This window comes from Oncorhynchus mykiss, chromosome 1 (genome assembly GCF_057628025.1).
Source record: "Oncorhynchus mykiss isolate SJ-2025 chromosome 1, ASM5762802v1, whole genome shotgun sequence".
Taxonomy (NCBI): Eukaryota; Metazoa; Chordata; class Actinopteri; order Salmoniformes; family Salmonidae; genus Oncorhynchus; species Oncorhynchus mykiss.
This window is the reverse complement of record NC_143022.1, coordinates 24843523-24869441: the sequence shown is the minus strand read 5'-3', so window position 1 is coordinate 24869441 and position 25919 is coordinate 24843523. Positions and strand designations below refer to the sequence as shown.

Sequence of the window (25919 nt, the reverse complement as noted above, 5' to 3'; positions counted from 1 at the left end):
GGATAAACTACCCAAGACGCACCTACAACAACAACACATAAAGCCTCACATAATTCTGCCCTGTCCATGACAATTTCTCTCAACCAGTGGCATATGGGCTTTTTAGGTGAACACTGATGACACCCTTCGATAAGCAGTGCCCCCTTTGTCAAAGGCAGGGGCTCAAAATATTTGACTTGTCCAGTCCCAGCGCACCTCTCCAGGGTCCTGTTGGAGAGACGCATTTCTGCAGTGCTCCCCCAACATTCTGTCAAGAAAATAATCGAACATAAATCATGTTGCAGATATAGGATATGGTAGAAAGTGTATGTAGACTTTGCTGTAGGCTACTGGCTGGAGATAAAATGTATGACAATGTAATAGACATTTTTACATCATGCAGGTTTATCCAATCAAATAGCCTAAGCTAAATGGCAGTCAATCAACTTAAACATGCGCTGTCAGAATAGTAATGGACAGGCAAAAGGTGAAAACCAGATCAGAGTCCAGAAGGTACAGAGTGGCAGGCAGGCTCGAGGTCAGGGCAGGCAGACTCTTCAGGCAGGCGGGTACAGAGTCCAGAAAACAGGCATGGGTCAAAACCGGGAGGACTAGCAAAAGGGAGAATAGCAAAAGCAGGCGCATGGGAAAAACACACTGGTTGACTTGAAACAGACAGGACGAACTTGCACAGAGAGACAGGAAACACAGGGATAAATACACTGGGGAAAATAAGCGACACCTGGAGGGTGTGGAGACAATCACAAGGACAGGTGAAACAGATCAGGGTGTGACACTGTTCATCTGCTCATCCACTACATGTTAAAGACGGTGTCCTATTTGATTTAGCTCATTGTTAACAATGGTGTGGTGGTGGTTGATCAGTAGTTCAATAAGCCCCCTCTCCCATGTGTCTTCACACTGATAGGGTTAAATCAGTACCAAGCACACATGGTGGTCATGATATGTAAATTATTGGTTTTGGATTCTCATTTTAATGTGACATGACACAAAATCCATGTTAGCTAAGGATATATTGTTGTATCATTAATTACACAGTACATCCTGTATTTCGCTACTTATACAAGTAGGTAGGCTTAAATGACTTGTGGAATCAAATCAAAACCAATTTTATTGGTCACATACACATATTTAGCAGATGTCTTTGTGGGTGTAGCGAAAGGCTTGTGTAATCTAACAAGTTACAACAATACACACAAATCAATAAGCAAAAGAATGGAATCAATAAATAAATAAATAGGTAGTAGGTATGGTACTATACAACCGTGTAGAAGAAATTGACATTGCAGTGCAGCGATAAAAGCGAGATGCAAATATCCTTTTTGTTATTACTGTACACATTTGTTTCTACTCCATTTCAAGCGATGAGGTAGTTGTGAGGTTGCCCTCCTCGCACATGGTGGTGATAGAACGGAGTAATGACTGTGATGGAGTCAGCTGACAGTCTCAATACAACTGAAGGGGTTTGTTCCAATGTTCACAGAGGTAAACTGCTGAGAAGGTAGGAAATATTTTTTTTCAACCTCCTTCTGGTATGTTTATGTAGGTGGGTCTCATGCTGATTTCTGCTTTTGTCTCTCTCTGCAGCACAACAGCGTTAGTGGGTGAAAGTCTAACCCACTGCCAAGATCAGGAGAGAGAATGTGCATCCAAAATGGCTCCCTATTTAGTGTGCTATATTTGACCAGAGCGCAATGGGTAGTGCGCTAGATGGTGAATAAGGTGCCATTTGAGACGCAGACAAAGGGTAAAAATCCCATCCTCCAGCTGGGTTGTCGCCCCAGTCACACAGATAGCCGCAGGCTTCAGAGAATAGGCACTGTGCTTCTCCATGCTTTAAATGAGTCTGTCACCGTGGGTGGCACCATCAAACTTGTAGACATTCAGTGCTGCCTGAGTGTTATGCTGTATTCCTCACCATCAGACCTGCAGACATTCAGTGCTGCCTGAGTGTTAAGTGCTGCCTGACTGTTAAACTGTGTTCCTCACCATCAAACCTGCAGACAATCAGTGCTGCCTGAGTGCCATACTGTATTCCTCACCATCAGACCTGCAGACATTCAGTGCTGCCTGAGTGCCATACTGTATTCCTCACCATCAGACCTGCAGACATTCAGTGCTGCCTGAGTGCCATACTGTATTCCTCACCATCAGACCTGCAGACATTCAGTGCTGCCTGAGTGCCATACTGTATTCCTCACCATCAGAAGATGGGGTCGCAGTGTATAAGCATACTGTTGTCAGGGGAGAAAGTTTTTGCTGAAATAGGCTTTCCGGTTCAACCATTTGGTTCGGATCACTTCACTCGTTGTGCCAAACTGATTGACAGTGGCATTGAATTCTCTTCCTATATCTACAGTACCTGACAACTTTTTGAGCAACTAATCTAGCATATTTTTCTATAAACTATAATCCATGTTTCAGTGCTAATCCATCAGCGTATTTTAAAGGCATTTGCAAAAGCATAAGAAATAAAGAAAATCATTATATTGTTGTTCCAATGAAGAGACTTAAGGAAACAATTTATTCCAGGAATACTCTATAAGGCATGAGAACCAGAATGTATTCAACTGATGAATTCTCACTTTGTCATTGGCGGGTCTTGGTTCAGTGGATCACTCCTGCTGTGGCTCAGTGGGCTCTCGGCACTAGAGGTAGGCCTACACTAAAATAAATCTGCAATATTTTATATTTATGGGTCAAAGACGGATTTCAGTCTGAATATTTTTAAAGTGAGGACGCTTTACTATACAAAGTTATAAGTAGCAGTCTTCAATCTGCTCACGGGGTGATTTTTGGTATGGAGATATGCAAAGCACCTGTTAACTACAAAAAAAATGAAAAGCTGTTAGCCTACATTATCCTAGCACTCCTGGTGAACACTAGCTCCCACTCGTATACCACAGAGGAGGAAAGAGGGGGTGCTCTGTAGTTGTCAACCCAATCCCCCCCCTCACTGCAGCTCCTACACTGTACTGCTCCGAAATACCAAACCATGTGATGTTGGTTTGACGTTTGATAAACATATACTTTGTTGTATGATCCACCCCACTCTATAGATAGGTGGTACTCTATACTTTCTGTACAGTAGGTGTGTGTTAATGTCCCTCTCTTCCTCTGCAGTTCTCCGACCACTCCCTCTCTGTAGCCCCTTGCAGTCTCATTACAGCCGCTTTAGACAGCTAATTGGTGAATCACTCAATCAGTCAATTAGTAAATCATTCAATTAGGCCCTGGAGGGCAGGCAGTGGGATAAAAAGTATCCAATTTTCATACTTGAGTAAAAGTAAAGATACCTTAATAGAAAATGACTCAAGTAAAAGTGAAAATCACCCAGTAATATACTACATGAGTAAAAGTCTAAAAGTATTTGGTTTTAAATATATTTAAGTTTCAAAAGTAAATCTAATTGGTAAAATATACTTAAGTATCAAAAGTAAAACAAACGCTGTAAATCATTTAAAATGCCTTATATTACACAATCAGCACAATTGTCATGTTTTTTTTATTTACGGATAGCCAGGGGCGCACTTCAACAAACAACATAATTTACAAATTAAAGATATGTGTTTAGTGAGTCTGCCAGATCAGATGCAGTAGGGATGACCATGGTTGTTCTCTAGATAAGTGTGTGAATTGGATCATTTCGCTTCCTGCCAAGCATTCAAAATGGAATGAGTACTTTTGGATGTCAGGGAAATATAAAATGTTCATAATGTATTTTCTTTAGGAATGTAGTGGTGTAAAAGTTGCCAAAAATATAAATAGCAAAGTAAAGTATAGTATAGATACCCCAAAAAAACAACTTAAGTAGTACTTTCAATTATTTTTACTTAGTTACCACTGAGTTACCACTGAGGATAGGCCTCATGCAGAGTTTAAAATAAACTCAGCCAATCAATCAGAATTTCCACAACTCATGTTTACCTTAAGAATTTAATCTCCGTGGGTATTGAATGATTCCGGTTTGTGTGAGGCGGTTTCCCTCTCCTCTCCTCTCAGGGGCAGTTGGGATATGCAAAAAACACATTTCCAATTCACACGCATATTAATACACACTTGTACATGTGTGAAATGGAGAAATATAAGCACCCACCAAATAATAAGAAAAATAGCTTTTGGTTTTGTTTTACATGTCGAGTTCATCTGTCGAGGGGATTTGTTGTTCTACATTGCCTCCCCAAATGACGACCCACTTTACTGCTTTGGAAAGCAGAGTTGCTAGGTTACATAACGCTGTTTTATCAAGATGTGAGCGGGATAGTCTTAGTATTTTGTCTTTAAGATGAATTGCCAGAAAAAATGCCCGTGAATATAACTCTAGAAGATTTTTTTCTCCAAATCTGAGTGATACGTTATGCACCATAGCTGTTGTTCATCACGTTGTCTCATACATTTGCATTTTAAGCAAGTAGGAATGTCAAATGGATTGCCATAGTTTTGCTCTTTGCAATGTTAACTCTCCACTTACTGCCATCTACATGTCCTTTTATATTCTCCTTGAATAAGACTGTATCTGCTTTCCTGTCCATCAGTACATACATAGTATGTGCTGTATGTGTGTGTATACAGTAATGTGTGACTTTATGCTTATACACTGTTGTTTACATAATACATACTGTAGTGTAGGCTACATGTTGTACACATGCACAATTTCAGTGCATAACACCCACAGCAGATTCCAGTCTCAGGTCAGCTATACTGTCCAGTATTCACTGGTCCCATTTTAGCTTCATGTGGCCCCAACCTTGCACATAAACTACCTGCCACCTGGACAAAATCTCACATCTCACCTGCCATCTGATTTATCTCATATTTCTGGACCTGTTCATGCATGCTAAACAATTGGGGTTCTGAGGCATTTCTTAGCAGCTCCTCGGGATGTTGTTTCACATGTACACATCACATGGAAAGAGAAGCAGAGAGATCAAGATGGTCTTCCTGGTCTGAACCAAGGGAACATTGCACTGATTCGAAACAGACCAGAGAGGGAGATGGGTTACATTTTAAATTTGTATGGATGATGTAAATATTTGAAGCCAATTTCAAAACTTGATGCCAAAAGAGGCTGGATGTAATTTCCCGAGCTCAGAGATCAGCAATATATGTTGTACAGCAGCTTGAGTACTGATGGATGTGTGTGCTTGTGTGTTGCTGATGGATGTGTGTGCTGGTGTGTTGAGCGGTTTTGTGAAAAATGTTTTTATGTGTGTGTACACAGAGGGTTCCACATGAAACCCTAAAGAGTTCTACCTGGAACAAAAAAGGGTTCTCCTATGGGGACAGCCGCAGAACCCTTTTGGAATCCCTTTTTTTCTGAGGGTAGAAACAAATAAAAAAGAGTGTATATGAGAAGAAAGGATGAAAGTCAGAGTAATTGAACAGATAGATGGGAATGAGATAATGGACGTGAGAGTTTGAAGTGAGAGAAGTAAAAGTAGGACACTGTGGTGAGTCTTTTAACGTTAACTCATTAAGTTACTCACCAAGTTAATTGCCCACAATACATAAGCAATAAGGCATTGCAATTTCACCAGGCCCAAAGGTAACAACTACCTTTTAAGGAAGTGTCTTGCTCTTACCAGAATGTGGTCGTCACTAGTTACCACAATCACAAAGTCATAAATTCGCCTTTTTCTACAATTTATCTTCTTAAAATGTGGTTTTAAACCTAACCCTAACTGTAAACCTAACCTTAAACACACTGCTAATCTTATGCCTAACCCTAACCTAAATAATAATATTTGTATGATTTATCCAATTTGACTTTGTGGCTTGGGTAACTAGTGGAAACTGAATAATGCTGAGTTTCAGTTTTAGTACAGTTCAAGAGCATCAATAGTCAGCATGGAGCACCCAGAGTGATTTTAGCTCAGTGTTGTGGAGATGCTCTGGGGACCTCCAGCCATTCGCTTTCATTAAACGTCCCGTCATTACGCAGGACGCAATTGCATTGTAGCTCATTTAAGCCAGCATTAAATCATGTGAATGTGCTTGCACTGGGGGACATACACAGGACAATTATTCTACCAGACAGTGTATCCCACATACACTACATGACCAAAAGTATATGAACACTTGCTCGTTGAACATTTCATTCCAAAATCACAGGCATTAATATGGAGTTGGTCCCCCCTATGCTGCTATAACAGCCTCCACTCTTCTGGGAAGGCTTTCCACTAGATGTATGTGCGGGGACTTGCTTCCAACATTGCTGCGGGAACTTGATTCCATTCAGCCACAAGAGCATTAGTGAGGTCGGCCATTGATTTTGGGCAATTAGGCCTGGCTTGCAGTTGGCGTTCCGATTCATCCCAAAGGTGTTCGGTGGTGTTGGGGTTAGGGCTCTGTGTAGGCCAGTCAAGTTCTTCCACACCGATCTCGACAAACCATTTCTGTATGGACTTCGCTTTGTGCACGGGGGCATTGTCATGCTGAAACAGGAAAGGACATTCCCCAAACTGTTGCCACAAGTTGCAAGCACAGAATCGTGTAGAATGTAATTGTATGCTGTAGCATTAAGATTTCCCTTACTGGAACTAGCCTGAACCATGAAGAACAGCCCCAGACCATTATTCCTCCTCCACCAAACTTTACAGTTGGCACTATGCATTCGGGCAGGTAGCGTTCTCCTGGCATCCACCAAACTCAGATTTGTCTGTCAGACTGTGTGAAGCGTGATTCATCACTCGAGAGAACGCGTTTCCACTGCTCCAGAGTCCAATGGCGGCAAGCTTTACACCACTCCAGCTGACGCTTGGCATAGCACATGGTGATCTTAGGTTTGTGTGAAGCTGCACGGCCATGGAAACACAGTTCTTGAGCTGACGTTACTTCCAGAGGCAGTTTGGAACTCGGGAGTGAGTGTTGCAAATGAGGACAGGTGATTTTTACGGGCTCCTCGCTTCAGCCTATTTGGAGGTCCCGTTCTGTGAGCTTGTGTGGCCTACCATTTCGTGGCTGAGCCGTTGTTGCTCCGAGACATTTCCACTTCACATTAACAGCACTTACAGTTGACCGGGAAAGCATTAGCATGGCAGAAATTTGACACACTGACTTGTTGGAAAGGTGGCATCCTATGACGGTGCCACGTTGAAAGTCACTGAGCTCTTCAGTAAGGCCATACTACTGCCAATGTTTGTCTAAGGATATTGCATGGCAGTGTGCTCAATTTCATACACCTGTCTGCAACGGGTGTGGCACCTGCCCGCCCATCCAACATCACTACTCTGGACAGTTCTGACTTAGAATATGTGGACAACTACAAATACCTAGGTGTCTGGTTAGACTGTAAACTCTTCTTCCAGACTCACATCAAACATCTCCAATCCAAGGTTAAATCTAGAATTTTACAACAAAGCATCCTTCACTCATGCTGCCAAACATACCCTTGTAAAACTGACCATCCTACCGATCCTCGACTTCGGCGATGTAATTTACAAAAAAAATAGCCTCCAATACCCTACTCAATAAATTGGATGCAGTCTATCACAGTGCCATCCGTTTTGTCACCAAAGCCCCATATACTACCCACCACTGCGACCTGTACGCTCTCGTTGGCTGGTCCTTGCTTTATACTTGTCGCCAAACCCACTGGCTCCAGGTGATCTACAAGACACTGCTAGGTAAAGTCCCCCGGAATCTCAGTTTGCTGGTCACCATAGCAGCACCCACCTGTTGCACGCGCTCCAGCAGGTATATCTCTCTGGTCACCCCAAAACCAATTCTTCCTTTGGCCGCATCAACTTCCAGTTCTCTGCTGCCAATCACTGGAACGAACTACAAAAATCTCTGGAAACACTTATCTCCCTCACTAGATTTAAGCACCAGCTGTCAGAGCAGCTCACAGATTACTGCACCTGTACATAGCCCATCTATAATTTAGCCCAGGCAACTACCTCTCCCCCTACTGTATTTATTTATTTATTTTGCTCCTTTGCACCCCATTATTTCTATCTCTACCTTGCACATTCTTCCACTGCAAATCTACCATTCCAGTATTTCACTTGATATATTGTATTTACTTCGCCACCATGGCCTTTTTTTGTTGCCTTTACCTTACCTTACTTTACCTTATCTCACCTCATTTGCTCACATTGTATATAGACTTATTTTTCTACTGTATTATTGGCTGAATGTTTGTTTTACTCCATGTGTAACTCTGTGTTGTTGTATGTGTCGAACTGCTTTGCTTTATCTTGGCCAGGTCGCAATTGTAAATGAGAACTTGTTCTCAACTTGCCTACCTGGTTAAATAAAGGTGAAAAAAAAAAAAAAGATATATAATTTTTTAAATAGCCGAATTCACTAGTTTGAAGGGGTGTCCACATACTTTTGTAAATATAGTATCTTTACTAGACTATATTAGTATACTTTATTTACAGTATTGCCTTGAAGCTTCCTCAGATGGGACTGGAAGGATGAACTTTACAACTGAGATGAACTGTACATGCGACAAATACGAGAGATGCAGTACATAAATCCACAGAATAAACATATAGGTTAAAAGTAGATTTTTAAACTGACTGTCTTCTGTTCTTTCCCTGTGTTCCAGACACATTGAGAACTGGACTGGCCTGCAGACGCTGAAAGATGTGGACATGGAGCTGTACACTGGACTTCAGAGACTGTGAGTATAAACCTGGGAAGAGAGCAGGAACATAAACCATTTACATACTGATGGTGATCTGTGGTTGCTGCAGAGCCCAGAGTGAGCCCAGTGTTGATCTAGTTATGATAGCATACCATATGGATGTGAGACCATGGGCTGTTTCTTGGCCTGAAACATGCTATATGCAAGACATATTTAATGGTATGCAATGATCCTTATCTCACCACCCAGGAACATGGCACCAGGTCTGGTTGGCACACATACTCTATCAGCACTATTGACCACTAGCAGTTGCTTATGTTGCAGGCATGTTTATTTGAATGCACTGCAGCCAGCCTAAAACAACAGGGCCTCCCTACGGCCCGTTTACACTGATCAAATAACGCTGGAATAGCAGCCAGGAAATGTAATTAAGTCCCTAAACACCCTGGCCTAAGCTAAACACTACAATAAGTCTCTTTTCTTCCTCCCTGCTTTGCTGATTCCTTCCCGCCATGCCTACTACCCACCCTCCTGGTCATCCTGGTCAGACATCCTGGTCAGACATCCTGGTCAGACATCCTGGTCAGACATCCTGGTCCCTCTGAACCTGTGGGGAACACTTCCCTCTGGGAAGTCTCCCCCAGTTTCCCCCAGTCTCATCCAGGCTCACCCAGTTTCCCCCAGTCTGCCTGAGCTTCCACCAGTGTCCCTCAGCCTCCCTCAAACTCCTTCAGCCTCCCCCAGTCTAAACACTGGTCCTATTAGGGGACACCCAAAGCAGTTGAACAAGGCTGATTAACAGCTCCTCTCATTAACATCAGGCTCACCTGGAGTGGGCTCTGGCTCCTCTGCTCCCTCCCTCCCTCCCTCCCTCGCTCTCCTCCAGCAGCAGCCAGGGCTAGATGATAGGGATGACTCACCAGGTAGTGTGCTGCACAGGCAGACCGGAGCAGGAGCTACTCTGGGCACACGCTGGGTCAGCAATACGGGCCTCAGAGCCTCAGCCAGCCCACCTCACTGATTAATATTTAAGTACAAGCCACAGGGGGACATGTGACACATACGCCTGTGTTGGCCTTGTTAAATCCTTCACTCCCAGGTCCTGATGTGTCTGACATTGACCACACTGTATTACCCACTGGGCTGCCCTTGTTTAAGCCAAATTCAATATGGGGGAATAAATGTCTTAACATGCCTATTTATGCTTACCAAACACCCAGTGTTACAGTTTCACATCACTGTTAGCCATACTGTATGATGCCATCAGGACTGTTCTGATGTAATCATTCTCTCTCAGATGGATTCTACTGAAAAGAGCAGACTGTTCAATGCAAATAAACAGCTTGCAGATGCCTAAAATAAAAAATGCATTCAATATACATAATTGATCTCAGCTAAGGAGAGAGAGAGAAGATGCAGGCTCTTGATGCTATTCTGACTATAATGATGCCCCGTGTGGAGGGAGAAGAGCAGGGGAGACAGGCTGGTAGATAAGATTAGATGGCTTTTAGAATTCTTCAATCTTCTTCAATCTGGCGACCCAAATGTCGCCAATTGCGGGCCTGGCAATGATCTGACTGGTTAGCTTGGCCGGTAGCGGACCTGGCAATGATCGGACTGGTTAGCTTGACCGGTAGCGGACCTGGCAATGATCGGACTGGTTAGCTTGTCCGGTAGTGGATCTGGCAATGATCTGACTGGTTAGCTTGGCCGGTAGCGGGCCTAGCAATGATCTAACTGGTTAGCTTGTCCGGTGTAAAATTCAGTTAAGAGCCCAAAATATTCCCTCACACACTCCCAGTGCACTGCTTTCACAGCCCATGATTAACTGTAAATGATGCATTTATGAAGACCTGTCTTCGACCAATCAGCAGACAGTTGCTGTTTCTGTGAAGCTTGTGCGACCTGAGTGCCTACTTCTTAGTGTGGGTGTAGCCACGCTACACTCAAAAACCCTGGTTTCCATGGACACACTGGCAGGAATATGTCGGTGGTTATAATTGTGGAATAGCATTTTATTTTTCTTCATGCTTACTTTATCCGTAAACGTAGGAGGAAACATCTGTTAGTATCAACAATAGTAACCTTGAGTGAATCGTTTTTCCCCTTTATGCTAAACATCTCACCAATGTAAATTGACACGATCTCATGCCTGTGTATAATTATTTCCATATGTGTAATTTTCAGTAAACTGTTTACATGCCTTACGTGTGAGTGTCACTGTGTGTCTCTTCCAGAACAATCATGAACGGCAACCTGCGAGGTATCCAGGCCAGAGCCTTCTCCCAGAACCCCCACCTGCGCTACATGTGAGTGGTGTTACTGTTACCTCATTCTCTCTCTCTCTAGGCTGACTGGTAAACACAAATGAGAACATACATCACATCTGCCATTCATCCCCTCATCTTTTTTACAATAATTTTTGGCAGACTGCATTGTTCACAGTTCACCGCCGTCTGACTGTGCACACTGACTGACTGATCTTCATTCAACAGTGACATATTCAGATTGACTATGTCACATATTTACCAAAGCAAGCAGAGTTTAGTTTAGCACAAGCTTGGGAGCATCATGACAGAGCAGCCATTTCCACTGTAATCCTGATTGTTTATATGCCGGCATCCTGTTCCACAAGAGACCCACAAACCATTCTAGCTCTCCCTGTGACCCTGTCCCATCCCAGGCATACATTATCCTAACATACATAATTCACCCAGATCAACCTCGTCTTGAAGGAAATAGGCATGTTCCTTCTGCAGTGATATGCCAGTTCAGCTACAGTGCCTGGGTCTTCTTCCTGGTGCTTCACATACGGCTGAACACACACAGTTCCACCATGTTATGTTTGCTGTGTCTGTTCATAATGATTAGATTAGAGAGTTTAATAGGCACATGTACAGGGTTGCAGATGTAATTATATGGTACAGTGAAATTCTTAAGCTTCAAGCTCCAACAATTCAGCACAAAGTGAAATAAAAATACAAAAATATAATACAAATAGATAATAATACAAATGTGAGTATATACATATTGACAACTGTACAATGGTAAATGTACATTGGGGTGGGGGCGCAGGTGGCTTACTAGTGGTGACTATTCAGCGTGATAATGTCCACTGGAGCGGGGCAGGGTAAACCCCCCCCCCCCCCCCCCCCGGAGGTGGGAGAGGGGAAATGTTCATCGGGGGAGAGGCGTGGGGGGATACCATCAACCATCTGTAGTTAACTAGTGATTTTGATTGATTGATTGTTTTTCAATAAGATAAGTTTAATGCTATCTAGCAACTTACCTTGGCTTCTACTGCATTCGCATTGATATTTGATAGAGCAGTCTGACTGAGCGATGGTAGGCAGCAGCAGGCTCGTAATCATTCATTCAAACAGCACTTTCGTGCGTTTTGCCAGCAGCTCTTCACAAGCACAGTGCTGTTTATGACTTCAAGCCTATCAACTCCCGAGATTAGGCTGGTGTAACCGATGTGAAATGGCTAGCTAGTTAGTGGGGTGTGCGCTAATAGCGTTTCAAACGTCACTCGCTCTGATACTTGGAGTGGTTGTTCTCCTTGCTCTGCATGGGTAACGCAGCTTCGAGGGTGCCCTTTGTCGAAGTGTTCCTGGTTCGAGCCCAGGTAGGAGCCCAGGTAGGAGCGAGGAGAGGGGCGGAAGCTATACTGTTACACTGGCAATACTAAAGTGCCTATAAGAACATCCAATAGTCAAAGGTATATGAAATACAAAATGGTATAGAGAGAAATAGTCCTATAAATACTATATTAACTACAACCTAAAACCTCTTACCTTGGAATATTGAAGTCTCACGTTAAAACGAACCACCAACTTTCATATGTTCTCATGTTCTGAGCAAGGAACTTAAACGTTAACTTTTTTACATGGCACATATTGCACTTACTTTCTTCCCCAACACTATGTTTTTGCATTATTTAAACCAAATTGAACATGTTTCATTATTTATTTGAGGCTACATAGATGTTTATTGATGTATTATATTAAGTTAAAAATAAGTGTTCATTCAGTATTGTTGTAATTGTCATTATTACAAATACATTTCAAAAATCGGGCGATTAATTGGTATCGTCTTTTTTTGGCCCTCCAATATCGGCGTCGGTATCGGTATCGGCGTTGAAAACTCATAATCGGTCAACCTCTAGCCTCAACGTCCATTTATGAGGATGCCCAGCCTGGTTCCTCCTCTGAAGTCTACAATCAGCTCCTTTGTTTTTCTGATGTTGAGGGAGAAGCTGTTTACCTGGAACCAAACCGTCAGGGTGCCTACCTCCTCCTTGCAGGCCGTCTCGTCGTTGTTGGTAATCAGCCCTACTATTGTCGTGTCATCAGCTAACTTGATTATGGCGTTGGAACTGTGTGAGGCCACGCAGTTGTGGGAAAGGGAAAGGGGGATACCTAGTTAGTTGTCCAACTGAATGTATTCAACTGAACTGTGCCTTTTGCATTTAACCTCTGAATCAGAGAGGTGCGGGGGGCTGTCATAATCGACATCCACGTCTTCGGCCCTGGGGAACAGTGGGTTAACTGCCTTGCTCTGGGGCAGAATGACAGATTTTTACCTTCTCAGCTCGGGGATTCGATCCAGCAATTGTTTAATTGCTGGCCCAATGCATGTATGCATGGAGTAAATCAAATCAAATCAAATGTATTCATAAAGCCCTTCTTACATCTGCTGATATCTCAAAGTGTTGTACAGAAACCCAGCCTAAAACCCCAAACAGCAAGCAACGCAGGTGTAGAAGCACGGTGGATAGGATAAACTCCCTAGAAAGGCCAGAACCTAGGAAGAAACCCGTAGAGGAAACAGGCTATGGGGGTGGCCAGTCCTCTTCTGGCTGTGCCGAGTGGAGATTATAACAGAACATGGCCAAGATGTTCAAATGTTCAGAGATGACCAGCAGGGTCAAATAATAATAATCACATCGCCGATCATTCAGAGTATCTCTACCACTCCTGCTGTCTCTAGAGAGATGAAAACAGCAGGTCTGGGACAGGTAGCATGTCCGGTGAACAGGTCAGGGTTCCTTAGCCGCAGGCAGAACAGTTGAAGCTGGAGCAGCAGTCCGGCCAGGTGGACTGGGGACTGGCAAGGAGTCATCAGGCCAGGTAGTCCTGAGGCATGGTCCTAGGGCTCAGGTCCTCCGAGAGAGAGAAAGAAAGAATTAGAGAGAGCATACTTAAATTCACACAGGACACCGGATAAGACAGGAGAAATACTCCAGATATAAAAGATTGACCCTAGCCCCCCGACACACTGTGGCCCCGTCCGACGATACCCACGGACAGGGCCAAACAGGCAGGATATAACCCCACCCACTTTGCCAAAGCACAGCCCCCACACCACTAGAACTTCAACCACCAACTTACCATCCTGAGACAAGGTCGAGTATAGCCCACAGGGGGGGGGGGGGGGCCAACCCAGACAGGAATATCACATCAGTGACTCAACCCACTCAAGTGACGCACCCCTCCTAGGGACGGCATGAAAGAGCACCAGTAAGCCAGTGACTCAGCCCCTGTAATAGAATCCCGATGGAGAGAGGGGAACTTGCCAAGCAGAGACAGCAAGGGCGGTTCGTTGCTCCAGTGCCTTTACGTTCACCTTCACACTCCTAGGCCCGACTACACTCAATCATAGGACCTACTGAAGTGATGAGTCTTCAATAAAGACTTAAAAGTTGAGACCGAGTCTGTGTCTCTTACATGGGTAGGGAGACCATTCCATAAAAATGGAGCTCTATAGGAGAAAGCCCTGCCTCCAGCTGTTTGCTTAGAAATTCTAGGGACAGTTAGGAGGCCTGCGCCTTGTGACCGTAGCGTACGTGTAGGTATGTACGGCAGGACCAAATCAGAGAGATAGGTAGGAGCAAGCCCATGTAATGCTTTGTAGGTTAGCAGTAAAACCTTGAAATCAGCCCTTGCCTTTACAGGAAGCCAGTGTAGAGAGGCTAGCACTGGAGTAATGTGATCACATTTTTTGTGCAGCCGTGTTTAGCACTAACAGAAGTTTATTTTGTGCTTTGTCTGGGTAGCCGGAAAGTAGAGCATTGCAGTAATCTAACCTAGAAGTGACAAAAGCATGGATTCATTTTTCTGCATCATTTTTGGACAGAACGTTTTGGATTTTTGCAATGTTACGTAGATGGAAAAAACCGTCCTTGAAACAGTCTTGATATGTTCGTCAAAAGAGAGATCAGGGTCCAGAGTAACGCCGAGGTCCTTCACAGTTTTATTTGAGACGACTGTACAACCTTCAAGATTAATTGTCAGAATCAACAGAAGATAATTTAGTTTATTGGCACCTAGAACAAGCATCTCTGTTTTGTCCGAGTTTAAAGGTAGAACATTTGTAGCCATCCACTTCCTTATGTCTGAAACACAGGCTTCCAGCTAGGGCACTTTTGGGACTTCACCATGTTTCATTGACATGTACAGCTGTGTGTCATCTGCATAGTAGTGAAAGTTAACATTATGTTTCCAAATGACATCACCAAGATGTAAAATATATAGTGAAAACAATAGTGGTCCTAAAACGGAACCTTGAGGAACACCAAAATGTACACTTGATTTGTCAGAGGACAAACCATCCACAGAGACAAACTGATATATTTCCGACAGATACGATCTAAACCAGGCCAGAACTTGTCCGTGTAGACCAATTTGGGTTTCCAGTCTCTCCAAAAGAATGTTGTGATCGATGGTATTAAAAGCAGCACTAAGGTCTAGGAGCATGAGGACAGATGCAGAGCCTCAGTCTGACACCATTAAAAGGTAATTTACCACCTTCACAAGTGCAGTCTCAGTGCTATGATGCTATGGTGGGGTCTAAAACCAGACTGAAGTGTTTCATATACATTGTTTGTCTTCAGGAAGGCAGTGAGTTGCTGTGCAACAGTTTTTTCAAAAACGTTTGAGAGGAATGGGAGATTCTATATAGGCCGATAGCTTTTTATATTTTCTGGGTCAAGGTTTGGCTTTTTCAAGAGAGACTTTATTACTGCCACTTTTAGTGAGTTTGGTACACATCCGATGGATAGAGAGCTGTATTTTATGTTCAACATAGGAGGGCCAAGCACAGGAAGCAGCTCTTTCAGTAGTTTAGTTGGAATAGGGTCCAGTATGCAGCTTGAAGGTTTAGCGGACATGATTATTTTCATCATTGTGTCAAGAGATATAGTACTCAAACACTTGAGTGTCTCCCTTGTTCCTAGGTCCTGGCAGAGTTGTGCAGACTCAGGACAACTGATCTTTGGAGGAATACGCAGATTTAAAGAGGAGTCCGTAATTTGTTTTCTAATGATCATGATCTTTTCCTCAAAGAAGTTCTTGAATTTATCACAGCTGAAGTGAAAGCCATCCTCTCTTGGGGAATGCTGCTTTTTAGTTAGCTTTGCGACAGTATCAAAAAGACATTTGGGATTGTTCTTATTTTCCTCAATTAAGTTGGAAAAATAGGATGATTGAGCAGGAGTGAGGGCTCTTCGATACTGCACGGTACTGTTTTTCCAAGCTTTATTTATTTATTTTATTTAACCTTTATTTAACCAGGAAGTGCTCATTGAGATTAAAATCTATTTTTCAAGAGCGCCCTGGCCAAAATAGGCAGCACCAAGTCATTACAAAAAAATTACAGACAGACAACATGAAAAACTACAAGTAATCTAGTAAAAACCATTGAATTCACAAGAGTATAAAACAGCAAATGAAAGACATTGACAGGTCAGGGAATCAGCCTCAAAATCCTTCATCAGTGATTTAAAAACACCAATTGGGACAAGTTCTTCCAGTTTAAAAGTATTTTGTAAGGTGTTCCAAGACGATGGCGCAGAGTACATAAAAGCCCTTTTACCAAATTCAGTTCAAACATTTGGAACAGTTAGCAGGATAAAGTCCAGCGAACGAAGAGAGTACGCACCATATTTCTGAACAATAAAAATGCACAAATAAAAAGGTAGTAAACCCAAAATGGTTTTGTAAATAAAAGTATACCAGTGACTGAGCCTACGAGTGACTAGAGAAGGCCAGCCAACCCTGGTATACAAAGTGCAGTGGTGCGAAAGGGTTTTGCAGTTTAAAATAAATCTCAAAGTGCCATGGTAAAAAGTGTCAATTGATCTCAAACACTGAGCAGAAGCATTCATATATAAAATATCCCCATAGTCTAGTAAAGACATGCATGTAGCTGATACTAGCCTCCTTCTGGCTTCAAAAGAAAAACAGGCATTATTCCTAAAATAATATCCCAATTTCAGCTTCATTTTTTTTGTAAGTGTTGAATATGCAATTTAAAATTCCAAGATTTTTATATGAGGTTACAACCTCAATCTCCTTGCCCTGACAGGTAGTAATAGGTGAAAGGTTCAGAGGTCTATTTCTTGCATTAGAAAACACCATTAGTTTAGTTTTGTTAGTATTGAGGATAAGCTTCAATTGACACAAGGTATGTTGAACAGTATAAAAGCTGTTTGCATGTTCTGGAAAGCTTTTGTAAGAGACAAGGCATAACAGTAAATAACAGTATCATCAGCATAAAAATTAAGTTGTGCATTTTGGATGTTTTTTCTAAATCATTTATATAAATAGTTAATAAGAGAGCACCAAGTACAGAGTCTTGGGGCACACCATTCAAGACAGACAATTTGACAAACATAGGCCCATCGAATTGAGTGCACTGAGTTTTATCAGACAGATAGTTAACAAACCATGCAACTGCATGCTCCGAAAGACCTACACTCGACAATCTCTGCCTTAGTATAGCATGATCAGCTGTATCAAAAGCCTTAGAGAGATCAATAAAAAGTGAGACACAGTGCTGTTGTTTGTCAATGGCTTCAGTGATATCATTTAAAACTTTCATGGCTGCTGTAATTGTGCTATGCTTCTTCCTGAAGCCCGATTGGTACATTGATCAAATATAGTTAGTAAATAAAAACTCTTTCAGCTGTTCACTTACAAGGGTTTCAAGTATTTTCACCAAGGGTGACAGCTTTGAGATTGGCCTATAGGTATTTAGAATAGTTGGATGTCCCCTTTTAAAAGTGGTAGGACAAATGCTGATTTTCAGATCTTTGGAATTTCATTACATTCCAGGGTTAGATTGAACAGAGATTTAAGTGGTTCAGCTATGAAATCAGCTTCCAGATTTAAAAAGATCAGGACCTGCAGGCTTTCTCTGATCTAAGGATTTCAAGGGCTTTATGTACCACCTGCACTGAGAATGGCAAAAAGCTAAAAGTTTGACCAGCTCTCACTGGTTCATCCACACAGGGTTGTACAGAGACAGAGGACACTGAATCAAACAGCCTACCAGATGATACAAAGTGCTTATTGAAACAATTCAGCATTTCAGTATTGTCATATATAGCAACAGAGTCCTTCAAAACACATGACGGTAATTCATTAACATTACTGTTACCAGACATAGACTTAATAGCCTTCCAAAACTTTCTAGGGTCATTCAGGTTATCAGTGGTAACAGACATAAAATATTCAGACTTGGCCTTCCTGAGAAGAAAATAACACGCCTAAAAATAAGCCAATCAGCATCAGAACATGATTTCCTTGCTTTAGCTAGATTACGGTCATGAATAATACAAGACAACTCAGAAGAAAACCATGGATTATCCTGCCCTTTAACCCTGAACCTGCGGAATGGGGCATGTTTGTTTACTATTTGGGAAAAACCATCATGAAAGAATTTCCAAGCAGTTTCCACATCAGGGATAAGCTAGTCGGAAGAATTCCAGTTTGGTGTGGCGCCATTTCCCTTCCAATTTTCTGGAAGCTTGCTTCAGAGCATGGGTATTTTCTGTATGACAGGGAGCTAGTTTCTTATGACAAATGTTTTTGGATTTTAGGGGTGCGACTGCATCTAGGGTATTACGCAAAGTTAAATTGAGTTCCTCAGTTAGGTAGTTAACTGATTTTTATACTCTGACATCCTTGGGTAGGCGGTGGGAGTCTGGAAAGGCATCTAGGAGTCTTTGGGTTGTCCGAGAATTTATAGCCTGACTTTTTATGATCCTTGGTTGGGGTCTGAGCAGATTATTAGTTGCGATTGCAAACGTAATAAAATGGTTGTCCGATAGTCTATGATTATGTGGAAAAACATTCATTTCTTTCCGATCATTGGGACGCTAGCGTCCCATCTCGTCAACATCCGGTGAAATTGCAGAGCGCGAAATTCAAAAACAAAAGTAGTCATATTAAACATTCATAAAAATACTAGTGTTATACACCATTCTTTAGCTTAGAATCTTGGTAATCGAACCGCTTTGTCCGATTTATAATAGGCTTTTCGGGCGAAAGAATAGCATTTGATCATCTGAGGACAGCGCATCACCCACTTCCTGCATTAACATGAATTCACAACCTGCACAAGTGTCACAAAACTCAAAGATAGCAATAAAATAAATCACTTACCTTTGAAGATCTTCATCTTTTTGCAATCCAAAAGGTCCCAGTTACACAATGAATGGTAATTTTGTTCGATAAAGTCCTTCTTTATATCCCCAAAAAGTCAGTTTAGTTGGCGCGCTTCATTCAATTATCCACCGGTTTCCCCTCGTTCAAAATGCATATACGAAATGAATCCCAAACGTTACCAATATACTTCATCCAAACAAGTCAAATAACGTTCCTAATCAATCCTCAGGTACCCTAATATGTAAATAAACGATAAAATTTAAGACAGAAAATAGTATGTTCTTTCCCGGAGATAAATAACCAAGTGCGCACCCTCACCGGAGCGCGCCACAAACATTTTCCAAAAAAGCAGAGGCATAACGGAAGTCAGAAATAGCGATATAAAATAAATCACTTACCTTTGAAGATCTTCATCATTTTGCAATCCAGAGTGTCCCAGTTACACAATGAATGGTTGTTTGGTTTGATAAAGTCCTTCTTTATATCCCAAAAATGTCAGTTTATTTGACGTGTTTGATTCAGAAATACACCTGTTCCAACTCGCCCAACATGCCTACAATGGAATCTAAAAAGTTAACTGTACACTTCGTCCAAACAATTCAAACAACGTTTCTAACCCAACCTCAGGTACCCTAATATGTAAATAATCAATAAAATTGAAGACGGAGAAAAAGAACGAGGAGCGTGCAAAAATAATAGAATCCTTCTGAGGGATACTTCGAAAGAATATGAATACTTCTTCATTTTTCAAAAATCAAGCATGAAACCATTTCTAAAGACTGTTGGCATCTAGTGGATGCCATAGGAACTGCAATCCAGGTCCTAATGATTAGACTTTCCCATAGAAAAGCATTGAAAAGTCCAATGACCTAAAAAATAAAAAATCCTGGATGGATGTGCTCAGGATTTCGCCTGCCAAATTAGTTTGGTTATACTCACAGACATTATTTTAACAGTTTTAGAGAGTGTTTTCTATCCAACAGTACCATGCATATGCATATCCTAGCTTCTGGGCCTGGGTAACAGGCAGTTTACTTTGGGCACCTCAGTCATCCAAACGTCCAAATACTGCCCCTAGCCTCACAAAGTTAAGATCCACAACATTTATTCCACAGGACAAAACTAGGTCCAGAGTATGACTGTGGCAGTGAGTAGGTTCGGAGACATGTTGGACAAAACCCAATGTCGATGATGGCTCCGGAAGCCGTTTGGAGTGGGTCTGTGGACTTTTCCAGGTGAATATTAAAGTCACCAAAAATGTGAGTATTATCTGCCATGACTACAAAGTCCGATAGGAATTCAGTGAACTCAGTGGCTATAATATAATATATAATATAACCGTAGCTATAAAAAGTGATTGAGTAGGCTGCATAGATTTCATGATTAGAAGCTCAAAAGACAAAAACAACGTTTTTTTTTTGTAAATTGAAATTTGCTATCATAAATGTTAGCAACACCTCTGCGGGACGCGTGGGGTATATGGTCACTAGTGTAACCAGGAGGTGAGGCCTCATTTTACACAGTAAATTCATCAGGCTTAAGCCATATTTCAGTCAGGCCAATCACATCAAGATTATGATCAGTGATTAGTTCATTGACAATAACTGCCTTTGAAGTGAGGGATCAAACATTAAGTAGCCCTATTTTGAGATGTGAGGTATGACAATATCTTTCAATCATGGCAGGAATGGAGAAGGTCTTTATTCCAGTGAGATTTCTAAGGCGAACACCGCCATGTTTAGTTTTGCCCAACCTAGGTCGAGGCACAGAAAGTCTCAATGTGGATAGCTGAGCTGACTACACTGACTGTGCTAGCTAACAGCCTGCTGCCTGGCCTGCGCCCTATCTCATTGTGGAGCTAGGGGAGTTAGAGCCCTGTCTATGTTCGTAGATAAGATGAGAGCACCCCTCCAGCGAGGATGGAGTCCGTCACTCCTCAACAGACCAGGCTTGGTCCTGTACAGGAGGGGACTGAGGATGCACCCTTGTGGGGCTCCTGTGTTGAGGGTCAGTGTGGAGTAGGTGATGTTGCCTACCTTCACCACATGGACCGGCCCGTCAAGAAGTCTAGGACCCAGTAGCATAGGAAGGTGTTCAGACCCAGGGCCATGAGCTTTGTGGTGAGCTTAGAGGGTAATATGGTATTGAAGCCCGAGCTGTAGTCGATGAACAGCAACCTCACATATGCATTCATTTTGGTCCAGGTGAGTGAGAGCAGTGGGCAGTGCAATGGCGATTGCATCGTGGATCTGTCAGGGGCAGTAAGCAAAATGGAGAAGGCCGAGTGTGTCGGGGAGGGTGGAGGTAATGTGGTCTTTAACTAGCCTCTCGAAGCACTTCATGATGACGAATGTGTCACTTTCCCGTTCTTGGGCACAGGGATGGTAGTGGACATCTTGAATTAGGTGGGGATAGCGGCCTGAGCAAGAGAGATTGAAAATGTCTGAAAACACAACAGCCAGCTGCTTTGCACATGCTCTGAGGGCACGGCTTTGGATGCCGTCTGGGCCAGCAGACTTACGAGGGTTAATATGTTTGAATGACTTACACACGTCCTCCATGGAGACCGTAAGTACTTAGCTGTTAGCGACATGGCTGGCTTTCTTTTTTGTAATCTGTGATCGTTAGGAGCCACTGCCTTATACGCCTTGTGTCCGACCCGCTGAATTGCTCCTCCACTTTGTCCCTATACATGTGTTTCGCCATCTTGATTGATCTATGTAGTTTGTATTTGTACTGTTTAACCATACTATTGACCCCGTTGACCTAATGTATGTACTGTATGTGGTTCGAAAGCAAGGCTGGGCCTTCAAGCAGATGCAGTTATTCCATTGTATTCTTTAATATGAGCACACTCTTCACTGGCTGTGTACATATTCTGAATGAACCCAATTTCAGGTTGTTGATAAGTGCAGTGGTTTCTGTCAAGAGTGAGGGAATTAATGGTAGTTAGTGGACTGTATGCATTGGCAGACTGGCAGCAGAGTGTTGGTGATTTCCATAAGAAAGGTGACACTTTTTCTGTGTGACAGCTCTGTTATTAAAATGTTTTCCCAGAGTAAACAGTGAGGAAGAAATTTAATAGCAGTCTACTACCTCGACTCACCAGTATGTAATCTCAGCTGTCAATCACACACTACAGTATAGCAGTCCCAGATCTTTTGTCGTATTCATCACTGCTCGTGTATGTTTGTGTATACGTATGTACACTACCAATCAAACGTTTTAGAACACCTACTCATTCAAGGGTTTTTCTTTATTATTTCTATTTTCTACATTGTAGAATAATAGTGAAGACATCAAAACTATGAAATAACACATATGGAATCATGTAGTAACCAAAAAAGTGTTAAACAAATCTAAATATTTTTTAAATTTGAGATTCTTTAAATAGCCACAATTTACCTTGCTGACAGCTTTGCACACTCTTGGCATTCTCTCAGTTTCATGAAGTAGTCACATGGAATGCATTTCAATTAACCGGTGTGCCTTCTTAAAAGTTAATTTGTGGAATTTCTTACCTTCTTAATTTATTTCCAATCAGTTGTGTTGTGACAAAGGTAGGGGGGGGGGTATACAGAAGATAGTCTTATTTGGTAAAAGACGAAGTCCATATTATGGCAAGAACAGCTCAAATAAGCAAAGAAAAATGACAGTCCATCATTACTTTAAGACATGAAGGTCAGTCAATATGGAAATTTCAAGAAAGTTTCTATAAGTGCAGTCTCAAAAATCATCAAGCGCTATGATGAATCTGGCTCTCGTGAGGACCTCCACAGGAATGGAAGACCCAGAGTTACCTCTGCTGCAGAGGATAAGTTCATTAGAGTTACCAGCCTCAGAAGTTGCAGCCCAAATAAATGCTTCACAGAGTTCAAGTAACAGACACATCTCAACCTCAACTGATCAGAGGAGACTGTGTGAATCAGGCCTTCATGGTCGAATTGCTGCAAAGAAACCACTACTAAAGGACACCAATAAGAAGAAGAGACTTGCTAGGGCCAAGAAACACGAGAAACGGACATTAGACTGGTGGAAATTTGTCCTCTGGTCTGGAGTCCATCCCATCTGGTTTGGACTCCATCCCATCTTACACAGCCTCCAGGGTTATTTTACCAAGAAGGTGAGTGATGGAGTGCTGCAACAGATGACCTGGCCTCCACAATCCCCCGACCTCAACCAAATTGAGATGGTTTGGGATGAGTCGGACCACAGAGTGAAGGAAAAGCGGCCAACAAGTGCTCAACATATGTGGGAACTCCTTCAACACTGTTGGAAAAGCATTCCAGGTGAAGCTGGTTGAGAGAATGCCAAGAGTGTGCAAAACTGTCATCAAGTCAAAGGTTGGCTATTTGAAGAATCTCAAATATAAAATATGTTTTGATTTGTTTAACACTTTTTTGGTTACTACATTATTCCATGTGTTATTTCATAGTTTTGATGCCTTCACTATTATTCTACAATGTAGAAAATAGTAAAAATAAAGAAAAACCCTTGAATGAGTAGGTGTTCTAAAATGTTTGACCGGTAGTGTACATTTTCATGTGAGTGGGTACACATGAAAGTTAATGTGTGGCAAAAAGCATGAATAAAAGTGTATGTGCGTATCTTTTCTTTTCTGTTACATGATTCAGAGAAGCTGGCCTTGAAAGTGTATGTGCGTATCTTTTCTTTTCTGTTACATGAATGCGTAACAGTTTCCTGTGCAGTGTAACTGTGAGAGACGGAGTGCTGCACTATACTACATAACCTCTTCATGTAATAATGGGATGTGATCTAGTCTAGCACTCTGGAATGGGTTAAAGGGGAGTCATTCTAAGCCCCAGCTTCCACTGTCTGCTGTTTCAAACAGAGCAGATGGACATGCTAATGGGGATCATTATAAAGGCTGGTGATAGGTGAGGAAGAGGTGAAAAGCCTGGGTTACAGTTGGAGCATAGGTTCTAAAGAGAGTCATGTTGGCATCTTAGATCTATGCACCCTGTTATAGAGAGGCATACAGGAACAACAAGTGAAAAGCAGAATTGAGCATTGCTTTAGTGTTTTATTACAGCTCTCCTTGTGCTGAGTGAACAATGTTGTTCACCCTGCGCTGGGTTTTATGTAGAGAAATCCCCCAGATTTCCAGAGCAGTCATTCACATCACAGTCAGTTTGGGAGCAGGCTTCCTATACTTTATGTGCTAGGGCCCTGTGTTTTCTACCATCATGGAATTTTAACCTTTCATTTAAAGCTTTTTCATCAAACTGTCCTCTTTTGTTTTATGTCAATTGGTCCAGCATCATCCTCAGGCAATTGCTTGAATTTTTGGTATAATTCTAGTTTCTGGAAAGGCTTAAAATAAAGGTTCAAATCTAAGTCATGTGACATGATAGCCCAATACACAGGGCCCTATTTATGTCACTAGCGTTCCATCGAAATCAGCCCGTACATCGGCTCAGTGCAGCAAGAGGAAGTGAAATAGCCAACTCCTGGCAGACTGAGAATGGCTGGATAAGAATGACACAGATATCTTGTCTTCGAGGTTTGATCAATTAAGCAATAAAGCCAGAGGAGGCGTTGCATTGTGCCTAAGAACAGCCCTTAGACATGTGGCCATATACCACAAATCCCAGAGGTGCCTTATTGCTATTATAAACTGGTTACCAACGTAATTAGAGCAGTAGAAATAAGTGCTTTGTCATACCCATGGGCTCCTGAGTTGCGCAGCGGTCTAAGGCGCTGCATCTCAGTGCTAGAGGCGTCACTACAGACCTTGGCTCGATTCCAGGCTGTATCACAACCGGCCGTGATTGGGAGTCCAATAGGGCGGCGCCCAATAGGCCCAGCCTCGTCCGGGTAAAGGTTTTGCCAGGTTAGGCCGTCATTGTAAATAAGAATTCGTCCTTAACTTGCCTAGTTAAATAAAGGTTAAATAAATAAATATGGTTGTATTGCTCGTCTTCCTCCTCTTCTGATGAGTAGTTGGAAGGATCGGAGGACAAATGCGCAGCATGGTACGTGTTCATGATGAATTTATTAAACACAGAACACTAAAACTAAAATAACAAAGAGAATGACACGAAATTAAAAAGTCCTGTCTGGTGACATACACAAAGACAGAAAACAATCACCCACGAAAAACAGGTGGGAAAAGGCTACCTAAGTATGATTCTCAATCTGAAACAACTAACGACACCTGCCTCGGATTGAGAACCATACCAGGCCAAACGCAAAAACGGACTCTGGCCGCAAAACCTGAACCTATAGGGGAAGGTCTGGGTGGGTGTCTGTCCGCGGTGGCGACTCTGGCGCGGGACGTGGACCCCACTCCACCATAGTCTTTCTCCCCCTCTTAACCTGCCTCCTCGCCGCCAAACTCGGACTGGGGACCCTAGCAACGGGTCCCGAATGGATGGGAGATTCCTGCAGCACCGGACAAGCGGGAGACTCCGGCAGCTCCGGAGTGACGGGCGATTCCTGCAGCTCCGGGGTGAAGGGCGATTCCGGCAGCTCCGGGGTGAAGGGCGATTCCGGCAGCTCCGGGGTGAAGGGCGATTCCGGCAGCTCCGGAGCAATGAACGGCTCTGGCAGCTCCGTAGTAATGGACTGCTCTGGCAGCTCCTGACTGACCGGCGGCTCTGGCAGCTCCTGACTGGCGGGCGACTCTGGCAGCTCAGGACAGACGGGCGACTCTGGCAGCTCAGGACAGACGGGCGACTCTGGCAGCTCAGGACAGACGGGCGACTCTGGCAGCTCAGGACAGACGGGCGACTCTGGCAGCTCAGGACAGACAGGCGACTCTGGCAGCTCAGGACAGACGGGCGACTCTGGCAGCTCAGGACAGACGGGCGACTCTGGCAGCTCAGGACAGACGGGCGACTCTGGCAGCTCAG

General features: G+C 42.9%; 1 protein-coding gene and 1 long non-coding RNA gene across 3 annotated transcripts in view; one reads left to right on the top strand and one right to left on the bottom strand.

Moving 5' to 3' along the window:
- Window positions 1-25919, top strand: part of LOC110510575 (NT-3 growth factor receptor) — a 307800-nt gene that overhangs the window by 50576 nt on the left and 231305 nt on the right. For both annotated transcript variants that reach the window (XM_021592045.3, XM_021591958.3), the window contains exons 2-3: window positions 8555-8629; window positions 10831-10902. In XM_021592045.3, the coding sequence (XP_021447720.1) occupies window positions 8555-8629; window positions 10831-10902 (147 nt within the window). The remainder of the gene's footprint in view (window positions 1-8554; window positions 8630-10830; window positions 10903-25919) is intronic.
- LOC149985446 (uncharacterized) overlaps window positions 1-25919 on the bottom strand; it is a 273803-nt gene that overhangs the window by 145541 nt on the left and 102343 nt on the right. The gene's annotated exons all lie outside the window — the stretch shown is intronic.